The 20,000-nt window shown below is 39.0% G+C and overlaps 2 protein-coding genes across 3 annotated transcripts in view; one reads left to right on the top strand and one right to left on the bottom strand.

The window, feature by feature from the left end:
• The window catches only part of LOC138019578 (kinesin-like protein KIF15), a 55,954-nt gene that overhangs the window by 19,157 nt on the left and 16,797 nt on the right, over positions 1 to 20,000 (top strand). For both annotated transcript variants that reach the window (XM_068866432.1, XM_068866433.1), the window contains 26 exons: positions 756 to 936; positions 1,067 to 1,143; positions 1,356 to 1,393; positions 1,831 to 1,934; positions 3,629 to 3,808; positions 5,998 to 6,207; positions 6,752 to 6,877; positions 7,401 to 7,459; positions 8,215 to 8,278; positions 8,383 to 8,470; positions 8,636 to 8,665; positions 10,965 to 11,158; positions 11,299 to 11,361; positions 12,247 to 12,360; positions 12,477 to 12,570; positions 13,013 to 13,144; positions 13,883 to 13,989; positions 14,828 to 14,971; positions 15,153 to 15,230; positions 15,828 to 16,130; positions 16,481 to 16,588; positions 16,995 to 17,100; positions 17,843 to 17,973; positions 18,335 to 18,412; positions 19,124 to 19,240; positions 19,721 to 19,792. In XM_068866432.1, coding sequence (XP_068722533.1) covers positions 756 to 936; positions 1,067 to 1,143; positions 1,356 to 1,393; positions 1,831 to 1,934; positions 3,629 to 3,808; positions 5,998 to 6,207; positions 6,752 to 6,877; positions 7,401 to 7,459; positions 8,215 to 8,278; positions 8,383 to 8,470; positions 8,636 to 8,665; positions 10,965 to 11,158; positions 11,299 to 11,361; positions 12,247 to 12,360; positions 12,477 to 12,570; positions 13,013 to 13,144; positions 13,883 to 13,989; positions 14,828 to 14,971; positions 15,153 to 15,230; positions 15,828 to 16,130; positions 16,481 to 16,588; positions 16,995 to 17,100; positions 17,843 to 17,973; positions 18,335 to 18,412; positions 19,124 to 19,240; positions 19,721 to 19,792 — 2,998 coding nt within the window. The remainder of the gene's footprint in view (positions 1 to 755; positions 937 to 1,066; positions 1,144 to 1,355; positions 1,394 to 1,830; positions 1,935 to 3,628; positions 3,809 to 5,997; positions 6,208 to 6,751; positions 6,878 to 7,400; positions 7,460 to 8,214; positions 8,279 to 8,382; positions 8,471 to 8,635; positions 8,666 to 10,964; positions 11,159 to 11,298; positions 11,362 to 12,246; positions 12,361 to 12,476; positions 12,571 to 13,012; positions 13,145 to 13,882; positions 13,990 to 14,827; positions 14,972 to 15,152; positions 15,231 to 15,827; positions 16,131 to 16,480; positions 16,589 to 16,994; positions 17,101 to 17,842; positions 17,974 to 18,334; positions 18,413 to 19,123; positions 19,241 to 19,720; positions 19,793 to 20,000) is intronic.
• Positions 1 to 20,000, bottom strand: part of LOC138019581 (ornithine decarboxylase-like) — a 163,149-nt gene that overhangs the window by 135,391 nt on the left and 7,758 nt on the right. The window lies entirely within an intron of this gene.

The following is a 20,000-nucleotide window of genomic DNA, read 5'->3' as shown; positions in this document are numbered from 1 at the left end:
ATTATTGGGGTTTTTGCACATGTTTGAAATTTATGTGTTATTGCTTACATCGGGTCAGGGTGTTAATCAAGAGTTTTCCGTTAGCTTGATTGGTACTTCGCATTATGCTCCATGAAAAGTAATTGGCTAGCATTAATACTTCAGCCATAATTTTTTTTGATTATCATTAACAGGATTATTTTACTTTTTGTACATGTACATGAATTAGAAGAGTTTCCTGAAATAGGTCTTTTGTCTGGAAAATGTTACTTTGAAATTTAGGTGTTAAATTTTGTTAGTCTGTTCAAGTAGAATAGCATCTAAAATTCAGGTCAGCCTGTTGTAGTCTTGGGCCCAACCAGGGAGAGTTATGATAATGCAGACATCAAGCCAGGTTTTTTGATGCAGACGGACGAGGGCATAATTTATGATCAATAACTATTATCAAAAAATCTATCAAGGGTATAAAATTTAAATTTTAATCATCATTCATTTTTACAGTGAAAGGATAAAGTATTTTTTTGTTGTAACTTTGTTTTTTGTAGTCCCAGAGGAATCTAACTAATTTGACTGTTAGTTCATTGCAAAATACTGCAAATTGAAACATTCCATTGCCATGTCAAAATACAAACACTGTTCCAGTAACATTGTGAATGATCATTGTTCAACGCAAATATCAATTTTAGTTACTTTTGGTTAACCTTGATCAGGTGGCTTGACAAGGGAGAAATTTAGTTTGACAATTTGTTTTGCTTTTTGTATTTTATTTTCTCTAGTGGGGAAGGTGATAACATTAGGGTGTATGTCCGTGTCAGGCCGCCAAGCAAGCATCTTGAAACAGACGTTGACAGGACTCCTTGCTTGGAAGTAACATCGGGCAATACAGTTGTATTGCACTCGAAGCCTGATGCCAAAAACTTTTCATTTGATCATGTAGCAGACATCAACACAACTCAGGTATTTCAATTTTTTTGTTTCTTTTTGGCTTATGTGCATTCAGTGAAAAAAAGATGAAAAAAAAACAAAAAAAAAACAGTACAATTGGGCATGGAATTCAAAATTTTCATTTCCCTTATTAAAATAATAGGAAGAAGTATTTGGAGCAGTTGGCAAGAAAATTGTAGAGGGCTGTGTTGCTGGTTATAATGGAACCATATTTGCTTAGTAAGTAATAATTCATACACTATTTTACATTCAGCGAGGCCTGTTAGGGCTAATTTAGCCAGTTGCAACAGAATCTTCAGTCATCTGCTGTGGATTACCTTGAAAAAACAAAACATTGCCATTGAATTCTTCCAGAACTTTCATAAGAAAAAAAATCCATTTCTGATACTGGTCTGCATGCTTGCACTTTTTGTGGTCTTTTGTTTTTTCAGTGGACAGACTGGTTCGGGAAAGACATTTACTATGCTTGGTGAGTTGCAAATCATTGTACACAGCATTATTTTTTATCAACCACTTCCTTTTCAATATATGTGTACATGTACATGTATTTCAGAATAGTTCAAGTGAAATCTTATTAACATTAAAAGTCAGTATTTTGCTCTCAGGACAAGGACATTATTTTGTTTTACAGTATAGATTAAATAATTTACATGTAGTTTTTAGAGTTCTAGGCAGATTTCAGATTTTTTAGATTTAGGCATTGTGTTTTAGCTATCCATTCCTTATTTTCTGCAGTAGTTAAAATTTTCTTCTTGATTACTTAACCATAACCATTGTAATTTGCATTGCCATTAGTTAAATTTTGTTTTCCCTCCCCCTCTTTCCTGTTGTGTGGTGACCCCTGCCATGTTGATCTATTGTTATCTATTTTGGGTAGTTCTGATTATTTTCTTTTGTCTATACTAGGGCCTGCTGAGGGTGAGGAGGAGAGCTTCACACATCAGCTTCGAGGGGTCATCCCACGTGCATTTGAATATTTATTCAGCCTGGTGAACAGAGAACAGGAAAAGGTATTTATTCAGGGGTAAAATCTGTTTGCATTAAGTGAGTTTTTCTGTTGGCTGAGGAATAAATAAAGCAGAAAATGGTTTTCTCACACAGCTGGGAGAATGGGGTCCAGTGTGTGTGGGGTCTTCAGGTCACATGGTTTGTTGGAGGCTCAGTTTGTTTTTTGCCATCTGCCATTGCTTGACCTGCCCCTCCCACCCACCCGCCCCTTATGAGTCTTTTCATTGCAGCTTTGTAGCTTTTTTTAGGATGTTTATCACATTCCATTCAGTTTGAAAACTGTGTTCACGGTTTTTTCGATAAGGTCTATTATGATTATGATGTGTGTATTACATTTTGGTTGCATGGTCTGCATGGTCGGTTTGCTTGGCTCCCAGTTGTGTGAGAAGATATCTTCAAAATAACTGACCACTTTAGATGCACTTCTGGCATTAATTTGTGTGGTGGTAATCAGATTAAAATCTATGATGCACTCTAAGGATTTAATGGATTTTAAACTCATCACAAGCAGGTGAGCTAATGGGAACTGGCATTTTAACCCATTGACTTCCAAGGGTTCCCCATTGACGCAAGGTTGCTGCCTAACAGTCGCCCGGTTGCCTGGGGCGCCTTACTTGCGAGCGCGGGCGACCAAGTTTCTGAATGAGTAGCCCGAACGAGCGCCTAACTTATCACAAGGTGATTCATCCTTACTTTCTTGCTGGAGATTAAACGATGAAAAAAGCTATATGGTAGGCGAGACGGCAGCCAAGCAAATTCCACAAATAAATGATTCTGATTATAAACATAACATTGCTGAGGGCTTTGGTAGCGTTACCTACTGGTAGAGCATGGAGACTGGGTTGCAATGTGATTCCCAAATATGGAAAACCGACCTGATCATATCTTCCCTCTGTTTTTAAGACTACTGGTAAAACGTGGTATAATGTTATTTGTAGTGTGATTTCTTAACCTTGAATTAAATGCTGAAAGAAAATATTTCATGGTTTGGAGATGTTTCCGTAGATAAGCCGCACCCACATCTTTTATTTGAATTTTTTGAAAAAAGGTGCTGCTTATACATGGACTTTCACGGTACTATCTGAGTTACTTTGGGGACTGGTGTAGACAAGCTGGTTTGGTGGTAACTAGGAAGCTAAAGCTAGAACTGTTGGCTTGAAGCTGTGCTCTCAGATTATGAAAAAATATTAGTCTTCCTCAGTATGAATCACTGCTGGTAAAATTTGGCAGAGTGAATGTGTGTCCCCTCTTTCCCCATTCAAAGTTGTTGGTCCCGCTTTGCCATCAATGTTGTTAGTGGGTGGTGAAGATTGAGGGTGTGGGCAAAGCAATAAGGGAGACCTTATTGAAGCCCAAGTTTGTTGTCAAAAGTACCGTCCCATTAGTGCTGGAAATAATTTCTTTATCCACAGGACATATGTCCTTTCAAATCTTCCTTTTGGTCGGACATTTGCCAAATTGGACGGGACATAATTTATTGACTGACAACACCTTGAAGAAGAGAACTCAAGATGTGATAATGAGATGTTCAGTCATCATGTCTGATCATAATGTGAAATTGGCCCGACATTTTCAAAATTTGGTCGGACAATGTCTGATGACCGACTGTTATTTCCAGCACTGGTGGGATACATGTTTAATGTTTATTACTGGTGCTTACCGACTACACTGTACACTTGACATCTGTTTTTTTTAGCATGGTGAACATGTGGAGTTTCTTTGTCGCTGCTCTTTCCTTGAGATCTACAATGAACAGATATTTGACCTACTGGATCCTGCATCTACTGGACTTTCGCTACGAGAAGACATTAAGAAAGGAGTGTTTGTGGATGGGCTGCTTGAAAGAGATGTTGCCAGTGCCAGAGATGCCTATAGGGTATATAATAGCAATGAACCCTCATTTTCTTAAAGAAAGATCATTACAGTTAATGAAACAGCTTGCATAGAAGCCTGTTCAAAAATCCAGGATTGATCAGGACTTCAACCCGTGACTGTGCGATTGTACTGCACTTGCTCTACCACTGAGCTATCAAGCCATTTGGGAGTTGGTCAATTTATTTGTAATAATAATAATAATAATGATAATGATAATGATAATAATAATAATAATAATAATACAGGGCTCGAAATTAACGAAAAAATCCAGTCGCATTTTGCGATAAGATACGAAAATTTAGTCGCAATTTCGCAAATTTTAGTCGCAAAATCGCCGCGCTGCATTGTGTTGTCAGCGGCTTAGCATAAAAATATGAGCCCGCAGTACTTGTGTGTAAAGAAACTGCTGAAAATGGCGAATGATCGAAGGAATGGAGCTGTGCACGTAACATCGCAGCTAAATTACTATACAATTACGCTACCTTCAGAGAAAATTCACAGCGAGAAACAAAATAATTTTGTCATTTATTTATTTATTTGTTTATTTTAGCAAAAGTAGCAGCAAAGTGGCAACTACTAACCCTTTCGTTTTGAAAGAACGAAGGTGACAACAAGTCGCAAATTTGCGACTTCTCCAGATATTTTAGTCGCAAAGGGAAAAATTTAGTCGCAAATGCGACCGTATTGGTCGCAATTTCGAGCCCTGTTATAGTAATAGTAATAGTAATAATAATAGTAATAGTAATAATAATAGTAATAGTAATAATAATAATAATAATAATAATAATAATAATAATAAATAATAATAATAACTTTGTTCATTTAACTCAATGAAAGGGAAGGATACCAGAGGTTATCCCTATCGAGGGTACCTGATGTAACTGACTGAGAGTCTATTTTGATGAGGGAGGAAAACCTGGAGAAAATCCCTCAGAGTCAGATTGAGACCAACTGAAACTCGGCCCACATGTGACCCGAGGCCAGGGTTGAACCTGGGTCGCAGAGTTGGGAGGCGCGGTTGATTTGAGGTAAAAGGGCCTTTCAAGTATTCAAGCCTGCATTTTCCAGTCTTGTTTACAACAACTGCTTAAGCTGTAAATCATTAACTGTAATGTCCTTTTTGAAAGAAAATTATTGTTTCCTACACTGTCTGTGTATCTGTAGTTTGAATAGGACTTTCATATATTCTCTTCAATAAACAGGCTCTTTACAGAATGTACATGTTGATTTAACTAGTTGTAGTTCACCATCAATAGAATCTTAGGCAGAGTGAAGAGTTTGGCTGCAGAGGCTTGTTATCTTCAAAGATATCAAATTATAGTGTTAAAAACCCATTGCCAATTGATGAGCTTGGGAAATAATGCCTCAAAAGTTAGGAGGGAAGGTCCAGGTCCAGCAGGGAGGTAACCATGGCAACCCTGCAAGTGGGAACCACCCCAGTGGCATCTGCTAATAGACACCTTTACACTGAACTGGTCCAGTGGAAATACATGTACTTACCTCCAAAGATTCGTACACAAAGGCACTGATCTTTAACAATCACTAGAAGGGAAAGCTTTTCGTGAAAGCCCCTGCAAATAGCCCACTTTCGATACATTGAAATTCAGTTCTTAACAGAAGGCATCATCTCGAGGCTCTGGGGAATAAACTCTTACAAATCCTGATATTTATTTCCCAGAGCCTCGAAATGATGCCTTTTGTTTAGGACTGAATTTTCACATATCGAAAGTGGGCTATTTTAAGGGTGCCGTACAGGTCATGAGCAAAAATGGGCAGCATTGGCTCGAAGTTAACCTTGCCTAAATTACATTTAGCCACATATAAAGTACAGATTTAACGTTACCCCGAACTTTAGTGAATTGAGAGTGTACCATTGTGGATGAGAAACAAAATTTTAAGATCTCAAGAAACTGTGTTTAAAAGAGGAACATCCTGATTGAAACCCGGTTATCTAGAAATTTGCGGTTGCATCTACTGTAATAATCTTGGAGGTGTTCTGGATCGCTAGTGTTGACTTGTGCTTGTAATAAAAATTAATGTTGTGTTGTGAACAATTTTTTACATTTGTTGATGTAGTTTCTGACTGATGACACTCTGCCAATGGCTTTTGGTTTGAACTAAAAAGGAATCTAAAACCCAACATTAGTTAATTGTAATAAACACAAGTCAAGGTACATGTATCTATGGCAGGTGCTCAACTCAGGATGGTTGAACAGAAGAGTTGCTTCCACATCCATGAACAGAGAAAGCAGCCGCAGCCATGCTGTTTTTACTGTAACTTTAGAATCAAAGGAGCGCAAAGCTGGTATGGCTAGCATTAAAGTGTCTCGACTTCACCTTGTGGACTTGGCAGGGTCTGAGAGGCAAAAGGATACTCATGCTGAGGGCGTGCGACTAAAGGTAAACTATCATCAAATTTTTTTTTATCTAGAGGATTCATTTTATGTTTAACATTCTTGCTACCAGGAATTCTTGATATTTGTTCATTCTGTTACTTCTTCCTTTTCATTTCTCTTTTGTCAAACATTGACAATCCATTTTACTGGTTTGACAGTATGTTTCAACATATATTTCAACTGTCAAAATATAATCCTAAAACCAGACCAAAGCTGATGATTTTAATGATCCGTGATTTGTAATGGATTTGCTTTTAGTGTTGTATCTGTAACTGTGTGAAATATGTCGGCTATCACGGTCAAGTAAATAATAATTATTATTATTGTTTTGTTGGTAATAATAGGCCCCAATTGTTCAAACAATGGGTAGCGCTATCCACCAGATAAATCACTATCCAGTGGATAAGTCATGGCGAAACCAATTGCGCTAGATCCAACAGATATTGATTTATCCTGTACAGTTCTTTATTGTCTTTTCGCACAAAAGGTTCCTACTTCCTTTAGAATTTAGATGCTAACATTTGCCTTGCCTGTTGTTTCTCCCACAGGAGGCAAGTAGTATAAACAAATCACTCTCAGCTTTGGGCAATGTGATAATGGCACTTGTTGATATTACCCATGGAAAAACCAGGCATGTTCACTACAGAGACTCCAAGCTGACCTTTCTCCTAAGGGTGAGTACTTAGGTTTAAATATTCAGTAGCATTTTTTTTTTCGTGAAAGGACAAAAGCTAACTTAAGAGTTGAAACTATAATGTTACAGTTAACAAACCAAGCATTTTTTTCATGAGGATTATTATGTTAGTTCATGGAGATAGTTTTGATTTTGGAAACAATTTGCATGATACTCTAAAAACTTGCATTGGCTGAAATGTAGATGTGAAGTACACATGAGTAGACTGCGAGCAGTCTATCTTTTGCTCGAAAATCTGCTGAGAGAATGTGATATGCAAGGGGCAAAGCCGTGAGCTGCGAGTAGCGATTCTTGCGCTGCTCATGGCTCAAGGCTTCGCCCCTTGCATATCATGTTCTCTCGGCGGATTTTCCAGCAAAAGAGAGTGCTCACAGTCTTAACATGAGAAGAGTGATTTTCTGGAAGATAGTGCTAAGGTCCAAAACATGTACCTTTAAGTAAATGATATAGGTTAAGTGCATGAATCTAACATTTACTGTTATTATTTACTTTGTCTTGTGCAGGACTCTTTGGGTGGAAATGCCAAAACCTATCTCATAGCTAATGTACATCCTTCTGCAAAGTAAGTTCCTCATCAGTAAGTAATGCACCAGTCAATGTAAATCACCCCCACCCCTCCCCAACCCAGGAAAAGGAGGGGATTTGGACAAAAGGACAAGAGAAACTGAGCTAATTTTCCTGCCCCCGAGGGCAATATTTCCATTCCAATGCCCCTGCTTGTGCCCGTCTACCAGCAAAAGGATACACAAATTTTGTCTAAAATATCACTATTAACAAAATAAAACAATCAGCATGGTTTTCCATTCAGTGACTCTAATGTATTTTTGGATCGCAAGCAAAATGTAGGCAAAACCAGATTAACAAGCAATGATTTAAACTCACATTTCTTTCTGTCTGTGTCTGGTTTGGTCCCAGTCTTGGTGACACAGTTCTAGACTCCAGTCCTCCAAAAGAGAAATACTGAATAGCAAATCCTGTCCAAGACCCTGCATACACTGTACCAGGGTAGTTTTGAATGTCGTACTATACACTGGGTTTGTCCTGCTAATGACCTCGCCTTTTTCTGGTTGGGGGGGGGGGGGGGGGGGGGGGGGGATTTACATAGGCTTGTGCATAACTAATGACTGCCCTTATGATCAAAAATGAAAAAATGTCTAGTGATACCTGATTTATCCGTTGGATAGTGTTATCCACCTTTTAAACAACTGAGGCCAGGTATGGAACAATTCAGCATCAAACGACTGGATACTGTCTGTGAGAAAAAGTTGTATTGAATGCAAATGCATTTGTTTACAGAATATTATCCTTTGATTTTAGATGTTTTGGCGAGACACTGTCCACTCTTAACTTTGCAAAGAGAGCAAAGATGATCAAGAACAAGGTGAGATTGAGCAACAAGAAATTAATGTACCTTTCTCTCCCTTTTTCAGTAAGGTATGGAGTTCTTTGAAAGATAAACGTTTTCTTTACTTTCCTAATCATTAGGCTGTGGTTAATGAGGATGCCACCGGAAGCATAACAGCTCTTCAAGCTGAGATAAAGAGACTTAGAGAGGAACTGGAACAAGCCAGAGGTGATTTTCTAAAATAATGGCGTGCTTATTTTACAAAGCTTCATGTGATTTAAAGGTGATTTTTAAATCAGCTGCTGACTTGAAAAACTCTAATTACAGAACACAGATCTGAAATGCATAAAAGATACCATACTTACTTGACCTCTACTTTTGTTTTCTTTTCAGCTGGTATCCCTAAACAAATTACCAGACAAGGTAAACTTCGATAGAGTTTACAGGCCTCCCAGACCTCCAATATTTCCTATTTATCCTTCAATTTGTGTAGGATCCTATCAGAAGCATGTGACCTTGTAACTCTTTTCCTTGGAACAAAGCTGGGGATTTTACGACACCAATTTTATGCCCAAATATGGACAAAAATAAGTTCCAATCTGCACACGCGGGAAAATGCCCGAGCCACGTTACATCCGAATAAGGAAATTTTTAAACTAAAAAGACCCCAGCTCTGAACAAGAATTAAACACTTCAAGGTCATTATCTTCTGATCCTATAAAAGAGCCTATATTTTAAGAAATCCTCCTATATATCCTATAAATAGGACAATTAAAAATTTTTTAAATGTTGGCTGTAACCAGTCTCATATCCAACAAGCGTGAATGGAATAATAATTTCTTGTTTCATTAAATTTTTATCAGATTCTGAACGTGTCAGATGTTTTGCCCTGGGAAGTTTTGCTTCCCACTCACATTTTTCAGCTTGGCAACACTTGACTCAATCAGTTTCCATATTAGGTCATACGGAATACTAGTGCATCTAACAGATAGTAACGTTACGGAACATTCTGTTTCTACTGATTCATGTACATTTTCTAAAAATAAGAATCAAATGCAATGAATTCTGGTAAAAGCTGGTGAATGTCGCAATGCATTCTGGGAAAAATTGGTCAATTCGAGATTTCGTCCTACCTCACAAATCCAAAATATGTTTCTGGTCGCTCGCTGCTCTCACTTCGCAGCAATGAGCTGATAACTGAAATTGAGTGAACCAATCACAAAGCTAGAAACGCAATATCCAAGGTCGAAAATTTAATAATTAATTAACAATTATTCTTTGAAATCGAGGTGACTAGTGGTAGATTATTTACCGAGCCGCAAAGCGGCGAGGTAAATATTCTGCCACTTTTCACTGAGATTGAAAAGAATAATTGTGTTAGTATATACTCACGAAGTGATCTCAACAACAATTGCAGAAAAAACCATCCAAAGTCGATTTAATTGGCATCTCAATTCATGCGTGGAAAACGTGCAAGCGGCACAAAGCATGCGCGAAAGTGTTTACGGAAGCTTCAAACATGGCAAATCTAAATAACCTTCGTTAAAATCCTCGTCACAAACAGCAAAGTGGTCATTTAGCACCGCTTAAATCAGCAATCTAAATCGAAAGTCTGCTTGTTAAAACATTTTCACCGTTCCATCAAAGTTTTTGAGGTTCATTTGAAATGGAAATTGAAAGTGCAGTTGGTAAAGGATCCACATGAAATGGTGGCTCTAATTGACGTGAGCGTTAGTTTGTTGTAAAATGACCCGTCTTGTTTCCTTGCAACCATGTGGAACTTCTTAAACATTTTTTTAATTCCTCGATTTCACTAAGAAATTCGTTTTGGTGGGCGACTAGCCCTACAAGAGAGAAGTGCTCCGAGTGAGTGACGTGTAAATTGTTGGCGTGAAGATTGTTCAATTTTCAGCAATAATTATCTGGTTGGCAAAAGTATGAACTCTTCTCTTACCTTTGAAAACTTTCAGGTCAAATTTTGTGGCCTTCTTTTTCTTCTGTACATGTAGCACAGCATCATCTTGTATTCTCAATATTTCCGATTCATAAATGCTGGCGAGTTTACGCCGGCCATTTTGTTTTGTTTGGATCAAGCATTATTCACTCCGTAGGGAGTGAATAATGCTCAATTACTCCGAGATAACGAACCAATCAGATTGCTTGAAACACCAAGATCACTGAGTGAGTATATTTAACAATTGAATAATTTAACAGGTGAATATTCACCGATAATCACTGAGCCTGAGGCGAATAATTGTTTTAGTATAAGTACACAGGTGATTATTTCAAAAAAGAGAAAAGAAAAACAATTCAACGCCAAATCATCTTCACTTACAGTGGCAAAACGACTACTGGCAGCCATTTTGTCCGTCGAGGTGATTATCGGCTTATAATCCGAGATAGCGAGCCAATGAGAGCGCGCGATTTTGTATAATCACCTGTGTGTTTATACTAAACTACAATTATTATTCGCTGAGGGCGAGGTGAATAATTGTTTTATAATTTAATACATACCTGGTGGTTATTTGAAAAATAATACAGGCATTTTCTTTGAAACAATCAATTTCTTCGTCTTGTCACCTCGACAAAACGGCTTGCGGACATTTTGAAAAAAGTACAACCAATCAGCGCAGAGAATTATCAGTAATCACCTATGTCATTATACTAACATGAATTATTTGGTGATAATTATGCGTGTAATTTCTGTCACTGTCCAAAACAGAGTCAACAGAAGCGGCGCGCAAGAATTCGTCAACCCGTGGTGAAGGGTGTGCTGTTGCTGATACCACTAGTGATAACAACAACAACAGCAACAACAACAATTCAGGGGTTGATCTAAATCAACAGTATCGCGAGTGGAAACAGATGATGGTGGCTTCTACCGCAGCCAGGGACCGTGCAGAACAGGAAAAACAGGTATTGCACTAAGGAAACTTGCTTGTATGACCGTTGCATGCAGGCGTAGTGGGCATCATTTTGGTACGGTTTCTTTTCACTGACTGTTCATTGTTCATCTTTTGGCCTTTGACTAATGTTTTGCTTGCTTTTCTTGACAGTGCTTGATTGAAAAAGTTCAGAAGCTCGAAGAGTTGTGCAGTAAAAAAGAGAAGTTTTTACAGGTTAGTAAATTCAGCGCTGATGCGTAAATATTTGATTATCTCTTGTGAGCGGACACCATCGGGAATTGGAAAAAAGGGGCAACCCTAAAACCTGGAATCCGGAATCCGGAATCACAAGTCATTGTTTTACCAATACAGAGAGTAAAAACTATCCTAAACACTCATAAAAGCTAACCCTAGGCCTAAAAACGTTTTTTTAGGCCTAAGGTTAGCTTTTATGAATGTTTAGGATAGTTTTTACTCTCTGTATTGGTAAAACAATGACCTGTGATTCCGGATTCCGGATTCCGGATTCCAGGTTTTAGGGTTGCCCGGAAAAAAGTGTCCGTTAGTAGAGCTGCCCTCTTACGATAATTATTCCCATAACGTGACACTTCAAATACATATTGGACTCTTGTTCATGTCAAACCAACGGACAGCTTGCTTTCCCGCTGACAAATGGAGATTTGACTAAACCGACCCCACTGTTCTTTTGCTCTGTCAAAGATCATAGTTTTGTTTGTATCGCAAATTAAAGACAAATTTATTTGCCAAGAGTCAATTATTATACGTAGGATGTCCGCTTAAGAGAGAGCGTAAACAAAAGCAAACTCCAATTTTAATTTTCAAAAATGTCTGCGTCCGTTTACGAGAGAGTGTCCGCTTACGGGAATGTGTAAATACAGAGTTTGACTGGAAGGTAAAATGGGGGAATTGGAAAAAAAGTGTCTGTAAGTAGTTCTGTCCGCTTACGAAAGTGTCCTTTAGCGGAGAGTTGACTGTAGTGATTTTTATTTATAAGTGTCTATTCGTCCTGCGCTGGAGCACTAGTTGATTCAAGAAGGACAGCGACAGTCTTTCACCTTCTCTAATTTTGTTTTTTTGCCGGTTATTTTGTACACATAGTCCACGAAGATGATCTTAAAGTTCCGAGAAAGCACCATTTCAAGACTAGAGAGACTACGCCAACGTGAAAAAGAAGGTTCCGATACTCAGGAAGATGACAAAGATAGAGAAATGGTAAGCAAAAACTCACTTGTTTGCAACTCCCACCGTCCCTCAATTTTTGAACAGAATTTGTTCTCTTATCACAATCAATTCAATCAGCCCGTTACGTTTGTCTTTTCTGTTTGCAGCAACTTCTCAAAGAGGAAATTTCTGTTCTTAAAGACAAAATCGAACACCACCCTGATGTCACGAGATTCGCTATGGAAAATTTGGAGCTTAGAGGTGAAAGCAAATTTACTGATGACGCTCGGCTTAAGTCACTTGCTGTGTCACATGCGAGGATGTCTTGAAAGTTTGTTTTTCTTGCACTCAGTCTTGTTCAAAGCTCGCCTGATAACTTTATCCCCTGGTTAATTCAATACCCAGCTTATAAGACATTTCCGAGGTTAGCATACGCCCAAGAGTTTTGTACACTCCTAAACAGTGTGTGTGTATTCACTGGTGACATGTGGTAATACGAACATCCTCTCACATTTTTATACTCTTCAATACTGATTGGTTTATCCCAGATGAGCGGTAGGGCCTGGCCGTTGTTGTCCACAGTGATAAAATCACTCTGTAATACACCTTCAGTAACATTTTCTGGCCCAGTGTTGATTTTCAAGGCTCTAATAATCAACTTGTTCGTCACTTGAAATTTCATCCTGTTTGTGTTTTTTTAAAGCTGAGTTGAAGTACATTCGCTCCAAGGAAGAAGACGGAATGAATTACGCTCAAGACCTTGCGAAGAGTCATAGATACTCGCTACAGTTGGAGAGGCAATTGCGAGAGCTGTTGCAGTCACCTCAGGGCAGCGGTAAGTTTTGTTTTGTTTTAAGCATTCAGGAAGTATATTTATGGCAACAACACCACCACATTGTCCAGGTCCCTCTACGTTCAGAAATGCACCCTTATACAAATACAATACACATAGAATCTTAACCCCGGGAGTTATGAGTTGGGTACGACATTGAGTCAGCCGAGTTGGTCTATTGTTTATTTTCCCGCGGAATGTGGTTTAAAAATAGACACTTTTCTGACGCTGATGGAGACAAAGCTGATACCAAATTCTTCCTCTTGGCTAATGGACTCTTGCCATTACCTATTTTATAACAATACGGTTAGCATTGACGGTGAGGGTTGTTTTAAGGTTGGAGCCACCTTAACTGTTTATGTTTCATTCTGAGTAAGTAGAGGGACATTAAATGACATTTGTGGACACAAGTGATGACGAAGTCCTCGAGAAAGGCTTGTGTCAGTGGTGAAAATTGGCGAACACACGTGAATGTTTGTATGAAACAAGGGTTAGTGATGTGCACACGTACGATTTAAAGTCCATCTCCAAAACCGGTTTTCTCTTCTTCCCCCCCCCCCCCCCCAATTATTTAGAGTCGTCGTTTTATACCATTTCAGCGCCCAGAAATTATAACCCGCCGCCTCTCCCACGGAAATCGCGGGTTAAATCCCGTGTTATGTGTGAGTTTATTTTTACCCCCAAAAGCCAAGTTTGTTGTGTTCAAGTACATCTTTTGAAGCATTTGTGTTTGTCTTACAGAACTTGAAAGAAGTTTGTCTAACTCGTTGTTGAACTTAGAGGCATCAAACGCCGAACTTGAAAAGTTTAAGCTGGAACGAGCACAGCTGCAAGCCCAGCTTGAATCGGTAAGCGATATCACCAAATGCATAGGGCAATATGAGTGGACGTCTTTAAAACTAGTCAAAAAAGAAGTATTCAAACGCTGAGATTTTAAGCGTCAGCCACCTTAGGGATTCATTCTGATGGAGGTCTTAAACTTGACTCTTAAAATGAACTGCCTGAACAAGCTGGCTCTTAAACTAGCGGCAGAGGCGAGTCGCACGCCATGTCTTACGAGCGTTTACGATTTCGTGAAGATCAAATAATGGAGACTAAATTAGGTTGACGGAATCGGAGTTTCAAGTACTGAATCAAATACTCCTTCGCTTACAATTTAAAAAAAGGAAAAGCGAAGAACTAATCCGCACAGTCACAATGCTCGTTCTGTTGTATTTTTATTGCTGCACTTTTCGTGTCTTCTTGCTACTGCGACAATACTGAGCTGAATGAGAATCGAAATGATGATAGCCTAGAAACTGATCCGATCCGTACTTTTCTGATTCGTGTTCCGATTGATTAGTACAACTTGTGAAGACTGGCCATTGGTCCCCTTCTGCTGGCCAGTTTTTTGCAACTACTACATATGTTACATATGACCGTGCGTGAGGGCAAGATGGTTAGATTTGTACTGCATGTCCTCTTTTGTGTTTTTATTGACGAAGTAGCCGGCTACATATATCTTCAACCACTCTACCACTTTTGCCGTAAATCTTTTTCGAAACATTTCTTATAACACAGTTAAAACATTTTAGCACTTCCCAGTGATACTGCATCACAGTTGACTTATTTGTTTATTTCTTGTTACTTACTACTTAATACAAAGTCCAAATCGACTATAGTATCTCTAACCCTTCTTGTTAACAGACTCGCGAGGAACTTACGGAAACTCGCGAAGGTTTGCAGCAGATGAAAGAGAAACTAGTGGGACAGGAGGAGAGTTTTAGAAAGAAGAGCATCGATTTTGACGCTGAAGTTTTATCTCTAAGGAAAGCCAACGCCGAACTGGAGGTAATAACGGTTTTTTTTGTCAATCTCGCGTTGCATCACCCCCTGCGTATACCTTTTTATTGCAACTACCTTCGGCGTATTTAATCAGGCAACGCATTTTAGGCCATAAAAGGTGGCGCTTTAATAAGGAGTGAAGCGGCGAGACTTTTTGAATTTAATATTGCTTTATTAATTTTGCCAGAGAGCACTCGAAGCCCATCAGTTGAAAACAGCAGTCGAACGGACGACGTTAAATGATATCCACATGCAAACCATAAAGGTACAAGTTAAACTGTTTGAATACACTGTCTTATGTACAATCCAGCACAAATTACTTTGGGACACTACCGTACAAAACTCTCTTTCCTGACGAACTTTTACCTTTGCCCCCCCCTCTCAACATTATGAACGTTTGAATGTGACATTCAACATTGAATTGGGGAGGGAGGGGGGGGGTTGGGGAGGTGGAAGGGAAGAACTTTTTTCACCTGCAACATAGGTTAAGGTAATTGCACGAAAATTGCGTGCGTGTCCCAATTAATTTGTCAAGGATTCCGATTGTAGCTTTCCAATTGCCTTCCAAGCAAGGGAGGAAAGCTCTCTCTTCGTTTGTCATTTGAAAGAACTGATAGTGAGGCTCTAGTGGGAAGATACCCCAAGTGACGATTTCATGCTCAAACTAGGCTAGAAAAGAGGTTTAAGCTTGAGAACTTAGAAAGCCGAAAATAAAATTTGCACCATTGAAATCTGCAACTGTTCAAAAACTTTGCGGGCATAAGTTGAAACAATTGGTTCCCCTTATGAGGAATATATTAATAATGTTATATTCTGTGTTGTGGAACTATTATTCTTATTTGAGGGTGTGGTTTCTTTATAGAGTCTCACATCACCTCGGAAGTTGATCCAACCCAACCGACTCAGTCCTCATACTGCGGCCAGCACTCCAAAGCGATCACCAGCCACAAGACGGAGATCCAAACTGGCTTCTTCTTCTTCTCCGGTCATCGGAACACCCGACGAGAAACCCAAGCCGCCAAATGGGCTAATAAGAAGGGACAGTTATGAACAAGTTGGATCGGACAGCGAGATGGATGAACCATTCTTTAATTTCGATTCAGATGAGATGGACGATGAAGAATTTTATTGTGAATCGCTCTTGGAAGAGCTAAAAAGGCAACAGGTGTGAAGAGACGACATTTAATTTTCGTGGAGAGATTCTCGATATTCGTAAAGCAAACAAATTACCGTATCTTAGCCCCCGGTTGGCCCTAATTTGGCATCATTGTTTTTTCAAGAATTGTTCTTATGGGATCAGAGGGTTGATGAAAATTGCTCAGCCAATGAAACCTTGAAGCATATCTTTGAAGATGGCACTTAGTGCGCAAAAACGCATCGAAGCAAGTCAATTAGCTTTTCTGTTGCATCTCATAGGATGAAAGTGTGGCCAAAGAATTTTGAAGCCAATCACAGCGTCTTACAGGCGGAGGTTAGCTCAGTTGAAACAACTGTCTATTGTTTTTGTTTTCTCAGGAAATGAACAATGCCCAGCTTCAACAGCTGCAGACTGAAGAAGCAACCAGAATACGACTGAATCAAAACGTCAATAAACTCGAGCATCAAGTACAGCATCTGACGACGGTTAGTTTAGTTTCGCTTTTTACACTTTTTTTAGGTTATTTTCCGCTCAGTGATTTGTTCCCACGGGAGGCGACGGATGCGAAGAAAACTAGAAAGCTTGTCAGGCAGGATGTTGCGTGATTCGGAAAGTTTGTGGGCTTGGCAGTTATTTGACATCACTCCATATAAAAAAATTATGTCGCGCGCTGTTAGTGTCCCCTTTTCAAAATGATGGATCCATATCTGCCACTAACGTATATCACCGCGTCAAGGCAAGACCTCTGGGAAGGATCATTTCCCAAAGGAGCACACGCTCGACAGCTCGCATCTCAGCGTTCAAAAAAAGATTAAAGCAAATGCCATAGCTAGATGTGCATTTCCAGGGTGGTCCTGTGTATTGTTTTTTACTTTGTTGACATCATTACAGGTCCTCAGTAGTGAGCGTGAAAAACATGCTGCCACCGAGACCGAGCTGAACATGAAAAACTTGGGTCTAGCGGACAAACTGAAGGAGGCTCGGGGCGAGTTGACTGGTGAGTCGCATTTCTTTGACGTCTAGCATGTTTCGACTCGCCTGTAGAAAACATCCTGGGGATGGGATGTTAATATATCATTGTGGTTTTCAAAGACTTTGTCTAAAGGAGTTTGAGAGGCAACCGTTTTCCAATTGAAAAAAAAAAAAAAAACGAAATTGAGTATCGGACACTCGTGTGAATTAAATAGAAGAAGTTAGTGTTAATCTTCCTTCCATTCTAAAAAAAAGAGTTGGGATACCTTTGCCTAGATTTCCCATTTAAGTAAATTTGGAGAGACTCATCCAAGGAATAGACCAATTTCGATATTTTAAAATTCAGTCCTAAACAAAGGGCATCATCTCGATGCTCTGAGGAATACACTCCTACAAATCCTTACATTTATTCCTCGGAGCCTCGAGTTTATGCCCATTGTATAGGACTGAATTTTAATATATCGAAATTGGTCTATTGCTCGGGGTATTCACTTGAAATCCCATCTTTACGTTCCGGGTAACCGTAAACCATAAAGCCTTAATGGTTGATTTTCATTTCTTAGTTGTTGTTTTTATATCTAGTGTTAAAAGCTAATCGTTTTCTGCTTGTGTTTGATGCGATGAATAGCGCTATTCACCATTGGAACAACCGAGTCCTGAGGTCTCTATACAAATGACCCAATGGTCCATTCTCCCTAGATTCTGTAATCCATTCAGCTTAAGGTCACTGCCTGTCTAACTCTTGTTTCGATTTCTTTGTTGTTTAGTACTCCGAAGCGAAGTGGACGACTTGAAATGCTTGTTACAAGCTTCTGAAAGGCAAGTGGACTCTTTGAAGAAAGAAAGAGACATGGAAAGTATTGAGTCAGGAAGGAGGCTTGCTTCTCTGGAGAGTAAGGTAGGAGATCTATTTTGTGCACGGCTCGTTTATTGCCGTCCACGGTTTGCCAACTCTTTTACGCGTCGAGCGCTAACTTTTTTCACCAGAAGCTTTTGAGAATATTGCAAATTCTTGCTTGTCTCCAACTTCATGACGTTTTCAAGTTAAAACTTGTGACTAGAATGATTACCTTTTCCCGGTGTAGCAAGCGCTCGGTCAAGAGGGAGCGCAAGTTCCTCTGGGAGTTCTCATTTCCTTTCTACGTCTTGCGCATTTAAATCTGGCGCTATTGCTCCGGTGCTTGCTTGATTTTTTTTTAAGTGCTTTACTCTGATCGATTTTCTCTTTTAATTGAATGTTTCGTGTGTGTCTGTTTCAGCTAACAAGGCTGGAAATAGAGAATTACAACCAACAGACAGAAATGGAAACCAATCTGGAAATGAACCAGCATTTGCAGGTGAGAGGTGACCTCAGGGTTCGTACGGGTCATGGAAAACCTGGAAAGTCATGGAATTTGAGAATTTCATTTTCCAGGCCTGGAAAGTCATGGAATTTTGTGGTCGGTCATGGAAAGTCATGGAAAATTATAATTATAAATCATTGCAGTTGTCAAAGCAAGGATAAAGTGAAACAAAGACGAGTTTCTATCAAACAATCGGACGTTTGGCGAACAGAGGTCGTTAATTCATTCAAATTTGAACTGAGTTATGTCAGAAAATATCTTAAGACAAATAGAGTTTTTAAAATTTTCTTACTTGGCAGCTAAACTTAAGGTCATAGAAAGCTAGAAAAGGCCATGGAAAAAGTCATGGAAAGTCATGGAATTTGAAGAGCTTAAAAGAGTACGAACCCTGTGACCTCAGTTGTGCGTGACGGCATCAAAAGTCCATTTGAGACGGGGTGTTCAGCTATTTGAGGGATGTTAAATAATTGGTGAATTGAGATGAGTTGTGTGAGAATTAAGGGATAAGAATTTAGGAAATTGATGTAAATCAAAGTAAACGAAACATGAAACAAACGCAAAGGCTAAAAAGATTCTTACCCACAAACCCAACATTCCTTTTGAGAGATGTGATGCACGATTCTTCTCTATATGCTTTTATAATATTTGAGTAAGATTAAGGAGAGAGATATTTCTTTTGATCTAGTGGAGTTGGTTTTATTTTAGGCCGATGTAGAAACTTTGAGAGATGAGCTAGAGTTCAAGAACCACAAGATTGATGAATATGAGAGCATGTTACAGTCTGAAAGACAGCGCCTCAAGGACTTGGGACAGGAACTGCAGGTTCGCTGGAACAAATGAACAACCCCTTTTCGTAGTGCAGTCTTGACAATTTAATACGCCCATGAAAGGAAAACAAACTTGGATCAGGATTCTACTTACAATAATACTTTTAGAGGAGGATAAGGATAATAAGCGGGGTGTTAAATTTAAAGACCAGCCGACCGCGACCCAGCTGATTGGATTAATTTAAAATTAATGAAGCGAACGAACTTATAGAATAATTTTATAGGATCTTCTCGTTAGCGGTTTTTTCCTGGTGAATATGTACGGCTTCATCATCACCAATAGATACATAATTTCGTATTCAACTATTGCTACAACAAGCGTTTAGTCATTTCACTTCAGCTACTTGATTCGAGAAAAAAAAATGCGTAAGAGAAGGCTGCGCTTTTACAAGATGACTTTGACATAACTCCCCGAGTAAACTTCGGTAAGGAAAATTTTAATACTTGTATTAATCTTAAGCGTTTTTTAATTTAGGCAACCTTGGAGAAGTTAGACATTCAAACAGAGACAAATAACCAGTTAATGGCTCAACAAGATAAACAACAGGTAAGTTTAAGACGTGGTCCCCCTTGAACAAAATTTACTCATAAATAACTTGGTCATCGATCACAAATTAGGATTTCGGATTATTTACTGTTGGCTATTTGCGAGAGTGAAAACGTTTACGGCGCATTGTAAGGAGTAGCATAAGGAGACGGCAAGAGAAATTTCCATTTGGAACGAATTTTTCGGCACTGGCCAAAAATGCAATGGG

Source organism: Montipora capricornis, chromosome 10 (assembly GCF_036669925.1).
Source record: "Montipora capricornis isolate CH-2021 chromosome 10, ASM3666992v2, whole genome shotgun sequence".
NCBI lineage: Eukaryota > Metazoa > Cnidaria > Anthozoa > Scleractinia > Acroporidae > Montipora > Montipora capricornis.
Note: the sequence above shows the minus strand (reverse complement) of the source record. Positions and strands in the feature narration are given on the sequence as shown.